This window comes from Osmerus eperlanus, chromosome 15 (genome assembly GCF_963692335.1).
Source record: "Osmerus eperlanus chromosome 15, fOsmEpe2.1, whole genome shotgun sequence".
Classification (NCBI taxonomy): domain Eukaryota; kingdom Metazoa; phylum Chordata; class Actinopteri; order Osmeriformes; family Osmeridae; genus Osmerus; species Osmerus eperlanus.
Window position 1 is genome coordinate 11,967,569 of NC_085032.1, and position 11,530 is coordinate 11,979,098.

Below are 11,530 nucleotides of genomic sequence, written 5' to 3' on the forward strand. Positions count from 1 at the left end.
TCTCAGTGGTCATTAATTACAGCTGAGTCCTCATGATGCCAGCTGGTTATATGTTTCCTGTAAAGCTCCTTGACTGGGCGTCCTATAGACCTTAAAGCACTCAGTGGAACATTAACGTGCAGTAATGGCTAATGAAGCAGTGGAGGCGAAAACTCCAGTGCTCTCTCTTTCTCCCATCACAGAAACAGTATAACTATGAAAAACCGACAAGAGCCTTAAAATACGCAACCGAATTAAGTGTTGGGACAAGGCCAGAGAAAGTGTAATCCCAGCTTCAAGATGGACAGTCTAGTCTCTCTAGAGGCAGTTGCATTCTTTGCATAGCATCCACTGTGTTGACAAGAAGTGAGGAAAAGGAAGAGGAAGAAGGGAGGGGAGGAGGGGGAGGAGGACTTCAACTTCTGCGAGACGGAGAAGCAACGGGATATTTCTCTCCAGAGCAACCAACTCTGGATTATGTTTCCTGAGAGCTGGAAAGCACAGAGCATCTGACCAGACTGTGCATTCCACTGGCTTCACCACGTCGGATCGTTAGCCTGCTGATGGCATCGTAAGACACTCAAGAAGAGTCCAGCTCGTCTATAGCAGAGCAATCCAAAATGTCTGTGGGCTCTTCTTAAGGTATGAGAAGGTAATACACTTTTTCTTAAAGGTCTTAGGGAGTAAGTTGTTATGTCATTGTACTGACCAGTTAACTGGTATTAATCAGAACGAATTATAGGGAATGCTGACAGATTCCAGCACCGTTATTTTCTTCTTCGGGGTTGACAGTGCCACGTTAGAGATTGCGTCTGCGATGGGCTGTACAAACACTGACGTCCTCATACCGATACATTATTGCCAAATAGGCAATTCGGAGTTAGGTGCCAAAGTTTCAGAAGTGCGTAGGGTCACATTATGTGGACACAAGTATTTTAGCGCTCAACAGTTAATCGTAGCCTTTTTGTCATCTTGAATTGGCATGTCCTGCTTAACTGTCTCATATCATCCCCGCGCCTTTCCCAGAGCTCTGTCCCAGAATGTTGGACTGACGGCGGCAGAATGGCATCAGCTGTATTCGAAGGAACTTCTCTGGTCAACATGTTTGTAAAAGATTGCTGGGTTAACGGTATCCGGAGGCTAATCATAAGTCAAAGAGGAGAAGAGGAGGAATTCTTCGAGATCAGAACCGAATGGTCGGACAGAAACATTTTATACTTGCACAGGAGTTATTCGGATTTTGGGAGGTTATTTAAAAGATTGGTCGAATCATTTCCTGAGGACAGAAGAGATCTCTCCAAGTCTCCACTTATAGAAGGTTGGTTCAGTGTTTATAGTAATTATGTAGAATGGGTACGATAAAACACATAATACATGGAAGTGCATTAACGTAGTGCGACTTCCAATTGCTCTGATTTAGGAACATTCCACAGCATTCAACAATTGCATTTGTTATGTTCTTTTGATCTTAATATGAACATATTTTCAAATGTGTTCATATATATATTTTATATATATATATAACACATAGATGGTAAGTCAAGTTTTGATCTATACAACATCTTATCAGACTTTCTGAAATCCAGATATATGCATACAGGTGTCTTAATCATTCACTGAGGTCCACTGGCATATTCTCCTGGTACTTTCACACAGTTATCTACACTTTTATCTTCATGTTTTACCCTGCCTTGTTTAAAGTTATTCAGGGTCCTAACAAACACCTCTTTACTATAATTTGTTCTATGATGTTTAGGCTGCTGTCAGAAAACCCCTGCAACATATAAGCAGTTGTTTGCTTTTTGGTCTTACATATCAATCTTACATTTCTAAGTTCACAGGTCAAAGTACATTGAACTTGCATTGAACTCACTATCCTGCTGGATACTGGAAAACAAACTGCGTCTCTTAAGACTCAGTCGATGTCTGAATCAGTCCAGTAAGTTCGCATTCTGTGCCACGTAGCAGCAGCTGGTCCTTCACTGTTGGACAGGGTCATGCCATGTAGACATATTTCACTGGCCCCTGGGGTCTGGGCCCTGGCCTCAGTCGCAGTGGTGCCCTGCTGTTGGCAGTGCCCAGCTTCTGGCAGGACTCCCAGAGACTGTAACATCTACGATCACCCTGGACAGTGTCTCTGGCACCTCTCTGTGTCTGCCCACTGAGCCTAGGACTGTTTTGGAAGCTTTTTTTTTGCCAACAGGGAGGCCGTGCTTCCTTCCCATTCTCTGAAATAGCCGTCATGTACCATGTTTACGAGAGATAGTAATAGTCACACAGCCTCCACCATGTGCAGTTCATGATGCGAAAGTATGCCAGACTTAATGACTCGTTTTGGACTTCTTTCTCTCTGTGGTGTGTTCCTCAGAATACATAGACTTGTAGGGCACTGTAATACTGAAAAACCAATCTTCATCTTAGTATTGGTGTTGGATGGATTCGATGGCTAGCAGATTAATCAATTTTCCACTTAAATGGCCCCTTCTTCCAATTGTCACTCAGATGAGAAGTCACACCGAAGCAGAGGTAGCTAGCTCTGGTGTGTTCTAACCCTTCTGGTTTTCTAGGGCCCTGCTGGTGTTGTGCTGTTGCTGGGATGTACCTAGGCAACCGGAGCGGTGTTCGGATGTTCCAGGCTGATGTCATAGTGTGAGAGAGGGTGATAGAGGGTGGTACACTAGGCTAGGAAGGAGAAGAGAGTGGCCTCCTATATTTACTCCTGTGGTTTGTCTGTGTTCATAACAGCTGACCTCACATATGACTCTCAGCTGGTCACCAACAAGGAACATATAAAGGAAGGGAGTGTGGCAAATGTCTTTGTTTCTACCAGTAACTTGCTTGACTGGAAGTCAGAGAGGAACCATCGTTTTTTCGAAGTAAAAACCACAGGTCCAAATAGTCAGCTCTGAGGGTTCCACTTAGGCTTCAAGACCGGAATTACACCATGAGAGAGCAGTAACCAGAGCTGTGTTTAAACTCTCAATAAGAACAAGGCTTTTTCTAACTGTAAAGCAAACTTCAGGTACAATAATTGAAACGAAAAATAAGGGGAAACAAAATAGTTTTAGGCCTTCCATAATGTTTTCATTGAATGTTGAACAAATTCAAGAACTATCCTTCCACATTAAACTTGCTTTCCCACAGTTACCTCCAAGCACATTCTTCACAGTACACACAACACCTGGGGTCAGGTTTGAGGAGAGGACAAATTGACCAATTAGGGGCCCTCCAAATAATGACCTCATACAGAGACATAGCACATAGCTTTCTGGGCATCATGGCAACTCACTCAGACCCCCCAGCCTCCAGGAAGTACAGACAGGATATGTACTCTTCCACAGGAAGAGTACGGAAATTCTAGGAGGGAAAACACAGCTGATGTGAGTCTCTCTTCTTACATGTTCAGCTTTAAATCCTAAATATAGACAGTATGGTTAGAAAAGAAGTCACAGCATGGTATTAGATTGTGTTTTGGTGTGTTTGAAAATCTTGTTTTGGCATTCCAGAATTAGCGTTAGTCTTCAGTGATGTGTATACAGGTCAAACAACAGGTGGTCTTAGGACAGTTCATCGTTTTCCTTTTCATTTGTTATGTTTCACCCCCTTCTGTAGAATTATTCAAAATGTATTTTCTCATAGACATTTTTCTTATTACTTCTAAAACTGAGGCATCTCGCATCCTCCAGTTCATGATAAAACACCATAATAACACTCTCTGTGCTATGTGACAAAACTGTTGAATCATGAATCATGATGAATTTGGAGAATGGAAGTCTTTTTCTCCCAGGAGGAATGGGATTCTGGGGCAGCATGATCAGAAGGCTTGGTGGGGGAAGTGGGAGAGTGGGGTTAGTCCTCGGGGGTCTGACTGGTGATAATATGGCCCAGTGTCTCATCACCCACCACTGGGGGCATGATGTCATCACTGTGGGACATTATTAATGAATGAGGTCATTACATCAGCTGTGCCGAGTGCCACCTGTTGCAAAGTGCCTCTGACCCCTTACGCGGCTCTGCGGTCGCTGTGTGCGTAGTAGGAGCTGATCAGGCACTAAGAGCTAGTTACTATGACGCACAAAACTTGTCATCAACATGACACAGACATTACAGAAGCTTCTGTCAACACTCCATTTTCCACTGTGGTTCCAATGTTTGTTGACCGGTCATTCTCACCCTCCTGATGTCCTAGTCATCATGACCCACAGCATATTTTGGGGTGGATTAGTTTGGGAGATTTCTGATTGGTGACAATCCCTGTGTTTGTCATTTGGGCCTCTGTCTTGTGTTGATGATTGGTTGCAGTGACTGACTCCCATTATGAGGCTATAGGTCACACAAACTGTATCTGCTAATATTCGTTTCAGAAAAAATGTTTGCTGTACTGAAACTGTATTTTATGTATTGCAACCAAATATTTACTTCTAAGTTAGTTTTTTGTTTTTTTAATCATTGTGTAAAACAACTGTTGTTATAATTTATGCCAACATTCTTATTGGTTGCTGAATACCTAATAGTAAAACAATTGAATCTATTTTTACATCTTGTGACTGCAGGGTTAAGATCACAGGCAGTATTGTGAGTAAAAAGGTTATTTCATGAAATCACCAGACACCTTTTCACTAGCATTTGTAGCAACCTTTTACCAGGGTCTGGCTCTAGTTCATGGCTGTCCAGCCTTTGTGCACTTATGCCCTAGGAATAGATCTGTCGTGTGTAGAGACAAAGGTCAGAGTGACTGCTCTTTGTCATGGTCGATGCACAAATAGGGTTTACCTGGGGCTCGCCCAGTAGGGAGGTCGTTTTGTTTTTTGAAAACAAGACTCTTGACAAGAAGCTTACGCTTCGTCAATCAGGACCTATCGAGTTTTCTATTTCAATAACCTCAATCAATTTTGTGAAGCTATATATAAGAATTCCCCCAGTTTAACAAGGTGTTGTGGTGTTTGTGTTGTTTCATTAATTTCAGGGTTGCTGAAGATTAAAGAGGCGAACGACATCGAGGTGAAACTCAATGAGGTGGAGAGGCTGTTGAAGAATGCCATTAACCTGCCCTGGAAGGTACAGTCATGGCTCACTGAGCTCTCCGCTCACCTACTGAACACTTATGAAAGCTATATATGCCAATACATCCAAATATGCCCATGCTTTAAGCCATGACAACTGCTCTATAGCATGTTTGTATGCTTTAACAAGGGTTCATAGTGACACATTATAAAACCGGCATTCATTAATGTCAATGTTCCAGTATGCCAGGTCAGAGGTCATGTTGACATTCTTTGAGAGGTCACCGCTGGACCAGGTCCTGAGGAATGACAACGTTCACAGGATCCAGCCATGCTTTCAGAGCCCCATCAAGATATCAGGTAGAGAGCCACCCTGGTACATTGCTTAGTGGGATTGAATGGGCTGATATCTTTTACAAATTGCAAGAGATGCTCCTAATCTCCACCATGAACTTCATGCATGCCTTGGTAGTTTGAAGTGCCATACTGTAGGTCGCAATGCATTTCAAAGCCACATTCTGTGTTCTGTCTTGCAGAGATCATGCGGTCTAATGGCTTCTGCCTGGCCAACACAGAGACCATCGTGTTTGATGACGGTCTCCCTCAGGACAAAGAGAGACCCTCCTCTACCGACTCTGCAGAACAACAGTAAGAGAACAACCTTTTTAGTTTGAATGTCTTAACTCCTTCCTGTTCAACATCATGTTTTAAGAGGGACAGGAAGTTCCACCTCATCCTCAATAAGTCATCCTTACTTGTAAATTGTAAGTGGTTGTGTGTGCCCTTTAGCATAGATGTCTGTGTATGTGTGTGTAAATTCCTTGAATGCGAGGAGGACCCCCTCCTCAGGAAGTGTACTCTGTACCTCTCCCTTCCTTGGGTGTGTGTAGGAAGTTAAGGGGGGAGGACATGTAAGGCACATAATTCTCCACCTAAACACAAAACAAAAGATCTCAAACTTATTTTCCATTACACGGGATTACACATAGTAACTTGGTAGTACACAATGCAACATCAAAAGGCCAGACCCATGAAGTACAATTTTACAAGCTGATTTGAGAAAATAGAAGCGTTAGCACATGTGTCTGTGCATTACAGACTCCTAATCCCATGAACTGGAAGACACAACAGACAATACAGTATGCAGTTCGATCATATGTAGTCTATTGTAGTTGTCTTCAGTTCAGTGAGTATTTTGGTCTGACTTTGCTGTCCCAGGTATGAGGACGGCACAGACTTCCTCCCCTTGGAGCCAGACATCGATGCAGACGAAGACACAGAGGCCTATGTCACCAACCTATCTTACTACCATCTGGTGCCCTTTGAGACAGACATCCTGGAGTGAGGCCTCCCTGCGGGAGCCCGGGTGGTCTGGGGAGGGGTGCTGGCTCCTGGCTGCGTGGAGGTCAGAGAGGAGCTCACGCTACCACCGTGTGTCACCCAGCTTGACGAACACCTGTCCAGGTGCTTGAGGACCTTGCTCACTGCTTAACGGCAGTTATGTACTCTGCCATCTGCAGTTGGCACGATGCATGTATTAAACATGGCTGCTTGGTCTGAGGTCAGGCAGCAGGCCTGGTGAAGCTCAGCAGCTGTGAGGCCAGGCGTGGTGGAATTACTGGAGACTGTTAAAGGGATATTATGTACGTTTGTAAGTTTTGGTCAAATGTTCTAAACGTGAACTTTTGTGATGACACCAGAGTGCCTCGTCGTGACAGTAGATGAATGAGACGGTTTGTTTACTTCTCTGTGAAATGCTGGGTTATGTCCTTTCCCCCTATCACCTTGATTAAGTGTATTTGAAAAGCAAAGGTCACAAGATCATGAGATGCATATTTTCTACAGGATGAGAACTTTGGTCTACCCTTATTTGTGATTTAATGGGAAATTCAGACCTCCTTTTTCTTTGATTGGATGAAACTTCATACTCCCTAATTGTAATTGGATGGGAAATGTATTTGATATCTCAAATGGAAAATTTGATTTTGATGCATTGTCAGGACAACGGATCAGGCTATGGAAACATTTTATATTCAAAAAGTAAAATTTACAAAAATGTGTAACTGGTTGAATCATCTCAGCATTGAACATCTCTGAGGACCTCTACAGGAAGGTGGAGTAATGGAGGTCAAGCCTGGCCCTCTCTGACCCCTGGTGATGTAACAGCTCATGTGAGCTGACCAGGCCACTCCAGACAGCTGACTACAGTGTGGGAGTCGTCAGCCCTGCCTCTCCACAGTAGCAAACAAGTACTCTCTTTATCGAAAGAAAACAAATGGAGAAGGCAGGATGAACACAGGGAAATTGTTAAAACCTGAAAGTAACATTCAAGTGTTTTGTCTTGGTGCAGTAACATAGAAACATTCAGTCATGCAACTTCAGCTAAGAACAGCCCCCAGGCCTTATCTATGGCATCATCAAGAATCCATCTTTTGAATCAGTGGGACATGGCATGTGTTCTCTCTCTCTCTCTCTCTCTCTCTCTCTCTCTCTCTCTCTCTCTCTCTCTCTCTCTCTCTCTCTCTCTCTCTCTCTCTCTCTCTCTCTCTCTCTCTCTCTCTCTCTCTCTCTGTCTGTGTCTCTCTGTCTCTCTCTTTTGTCTCTCTCTCCCTTGCTCTCCATATTCACAAGTCTAACAAAAGTAAATAAGCAATGAATTGAACATGTGTGTAGTCAGAAGGATGTCCAGCTGACTGCACTGTTCTCTGGGCAGTGTTGGCTGCCGTGTTGTGTTTGCAGGAGTGACTAGTGAATCTATTATGTGAATCACTGTAGCAGTAGCCTTTAGTCCTCAGGCTGGAACAGAGCAGTCTTCCTCTTCACTGTTCTGCAGCCACAGGAGTCAACCCCCTCCTGAATAGCCGAACCCTGAAACACCCCAAGACTTGGCACAAGGGAATCCACCAAGACTTGCCTTTCGTTCAAGTCTATTTAGCAACACAGTCATGCCCCCTCTTCAACCCGTGAGAAAGTACAGCTCTTTCTCAGCATTTGAAACTATTCCTCTCCTTTGTGTCTGACATGTTCCCTGTTCTCTGTTCTAAGGCCGTAGGCCAGCAGTAGGCACATGCTATAGAGGAGATGCTTTTGGAGACATTATGGTAATATTGAAAAAATGGCATGATCAGTCACTGCTGCCTCTATGAAACCCAACATAAATAACTGTACTCGTCTTAGTTAGCCTCATTCTAAAAATGGACTGGATAGACATTCCGGAACTTATGGACTCATGAAGGACCCTGTGCTTGTCAACATGGTACTCAGCCAAATCTGTGGCCTACCCAATCAAATACCAATCACAGGAACGTAGTAGTTTGTGTGACCACAATGTCAAACATGGGTGTGATAATTTGAAAGAGGGTGTGTTTTTTACAATGTGAGTATAATTTAATATGAAGTTAAAGAGGTTATTTATTTTTCTAGTCACACTGCTTGACACTCTGGCTGTTGTGTACTAAGCTAATTGCTGCTCTGCTTAGAAACTACTTGTTGATATGCTTACGGCCAGATGGGAACTGAATCCTGGTCAGAAAACATAATATGTATTATTTCTGGACCTGAAAAATATACGCTCAGTGTTATCAAATGTCATGCCTATTTAGAATCTTCTACATTTTGCTGGTCATTGGCTGTATGTAACAACTCTATTAAATGTGTTATTTCTTATGAAACATAATGTTTGTGACAGTGTGATGAATGTGACTTTCACAATTCATAAACATGGGATCACACGTTGTCCTACCTACTTGAAGTGCGCAAACTAAACCTAAGCTGTGGTCAAGAACGCCATCTTGTGGGTAAGGGAGTGAAACACCCTAGTGTTAGCGGTTATGGTTTGAATCGGTCATTTAATTTTTACGCAAGCGTAAACAAATAAAAAAAACACCCCTCACACACACACATACACACACACAGTGTGTGTATGTGTGTGTGTGTGTGAGGGGTGTCACATACACACACACAGTGTGTGTATGTGACCCGAATATAAGCTCTCACATCCTCACGGATATCTACAACTTTATACCCCGTAAACAGTGATTTCTCTTCCTTAAGACATGATATGGCGCTGGTACAGACGAGGTAAACAGACCTAATGGGGCTACCCTCGCTGTTTCTATAAGTCAAAACAATCCTAATACCTAGAGGTTTCTGTGGAGAGTCCCCTAATGTTTTGTATTCTGTTGCGCTGCGCTCCTTCTACAAGCTGCCCCGACTCACAGCGGGTTGCATCACATTAGAGAGGGAGATAGTGATGTAACTTCCTCTGTTGGGCCTGTCGCAGACATCCTGGAAGATAAAGAGAGAGACAGATTGAGAGGCTCGCCCCCAACCGAGTTCATTAGAATAGATCTCTGTAGCCTCGTTGGGGAGTACTGTTGCCTTAGCAAACATGCCTGTATGGGTCCTGGTGGCATAGGGGTCTAATGTTGGCTGAGTCTGTTGCAGGTGAGTCAGACTCATAGAGGAGACAAATGTGGGTGTTTGTCAGCTGCAATGTTGTCGTGACAATGCACGTCCAACTTGGGTTGAATGATCGGATGTCATTTTAGATAACGTGTGCTGTACTTGATTGCTCTGGCCTAGCAAAACAGAACAAATATGGTGTGCCCATGAATTTAACCCTGACCACTCATCAGTCAAGGCAGGCTCAAGCAAGTATTTAAATAGTTTAAAAAAGGATTTGAAGTAGTTTGACCTAGTGTGTGAAGGCAATCTTTTCCAATGACCAGCAATGAGTCTCCACTTGGCTTTGACCTCAGACTGCCTGCCTTGATGTTGATGATATTGACTGGCTTAGCTTCAGTTTATCTCTCCAGTGGAAAGAGCTGCACCCCTTAACTTTGACATTTTATATGTGCCCTGTTTGCAGCTTTGACATTTCTATCTCTTTTTTTTTTTCTTTTTTCAGAGCTATAACCGAGAGCATGCTTTTTGTGACTAGCCAATTCAAGACAATTTACTGTGATTGCCAGCTTGTGTACTTGAGAAGAAGCAATTGAGTATAATTAAAGGGCACCTTATTGCTGCTCCTATCTTTTATGTTAATGTGCTTGTCTACCCGTCAGCGCATTGGAGAAGAGGTATGATGTATGGACATTTTTTGGTGAAACTGAATACTCTCTCCCTCTGTCTTTTTCTCTCTGTCTCCCCCGTCTTTCTGTCTCTCCTCTCTCCCCCTCTTTCTGTCTCCTTGTCTCTCTCTCATTGTTCCCCCCCTGCTTTCTTTCTCTGTCTCACCTCTCTCTCTCTCTCTCTCTCTCTCTCTCTCTCTCTCTCTCTCTCTTTCTCTCTCTTTCTCTCTGTCTCACCTATCTCTCTCTCTTTCTCTCATGTTTCTCTCTCTCTTTCTCTCTGTCTCACCTATCTCTCTTTCTCTCATGTTTCTCTCTCTCCCAGGCTAAAGGCTGATCTTGCCTATAATTACAAAGGGCCAAGGACAAAGGATGACATCATTGAGTTTGCCAACAGGGTTGCAGGGTTAGTGCGGCTCAGGCCTCCTACTTAATAAGACATTCATTACGCATCTCTCTTAGACAGGATTTCAAGCAGCATAATGAGCTGTCATTCTCTGATCTCATTTCACACGGATGGACTAAAATAACTGCATTATGCCCGTCAACTCTGTCGCTCGTGCTGGTGTTGTATTCAAGGGGAGACCTATAAGGCATCCACCTTAATAGACACGTAGTATCCTGTCACTGCACCACCCCTGCTGGTGTGGCACTCCTTCTCAGGAGTGTCCTTAGCACACCCACAAACCACGGCTGTGTGTTCTGCCTTAGAGCGTTAAATTCCTAGCTGTGGCCTATTATCAGCAGAGTTTGCCACGTAGCCCCTCTCTCTCTTTCTCTCTGTCTCTCTGTCTGTCTGTCTCTCTCCTGTTTGTTTCTGTCTCTCTCTCTGTCTCTCCTGGGGATGTCCAGGCAGATGGGTGACTTAAGGATGACCAGACACCTGGCTGAGGTTTCAGTCAGCAAGTCAGCAGTTCTGACAGTGTCCATCAGGTGGTGCTAGATGCATACAAACCAGATTTATCCAGACTTGAGAATGCGTGGGGCTGCATCACTAAGCGGTCTTGTGTGGCGTGCTCATGCACCATTCAGACTAATCCTTGATATTGTTTTTTCATAAACATGGGATCACACGTTGTCCTACCTACTTGAAGTGCGCAAACTAAACCTAAGCTGTGGTCAAGAACGCCATCTTGTGGGTAAGGGAGTGAAACACCCTAGTGTTAGCGGTTATGGTTTGAATCGGTCATTTAATTTTTACGCAAGCGTAAACAAATAAAAAAAACACCCCTCACACACACACATACACACACACAGCATGACAAATGTGCACTAGAGGAAACACATTTGTACGAACATCTAAGTAAGTAACATATTTATAGAAAATAAAGCCAAAATAAAGAGGTTGCATTGTAGCTAGTTGAAGTAGATTTGTCAGTCGAACACATTACTGTACATTGTTCTAATTTAAATACTAAACAACGTTTACTTTGTTTTACGTAAACGTTGTACAACGTTTACGTTCTACTTTGTAAA

The 11,530-nt window shown here is 43.5% G+C and overlaps 1 protein-coding gene across 3 annotated transcripts; it reads left to right on the forward strand.

Moving 5' to 3' along the window:
- Positions 1-420: 420 nt before the first annotated feature.
- Positions 421-8,652, forward strand: pxdc1b (PX domain containing 1b). 3 transcript variants are annotated; one of them, XM_062479737.1, is made up of 6 exons: positions 421-631; positions 1,006-1,297; positions 4,946-5,037; positions 5,225-5,342; positions 5,519-5,630; positions 6,201-8,652. In XM_062479737.1, the coding sequence occupies exons 2-6, from the start codon at positions 1,042-1,044 to the stop codon at positions 6,325-6,327; spliced, it is 705 nt and encodes a 234-aa protein (XP_062335721.1). In that variant the 5' UTR covers positions 421-631; positions 1,006-1,041; the 3' UTR covers positions 6,328-8,652. The 3 variants fall into 3 exon arrangements, with proteins under 3 accessions (XP_062335721.1, XP_062335722.1, XP_062335719.1); XM_062479738.1 differs by having other exon boundaries at positions 421-621; XM_062479735.1 differs by lacking the exon at positions 421-631 and having other exon boundaries at positions 785-1,297.
- Positions 8,653-11,530: the final 2,878 nt, after the last annotated feature.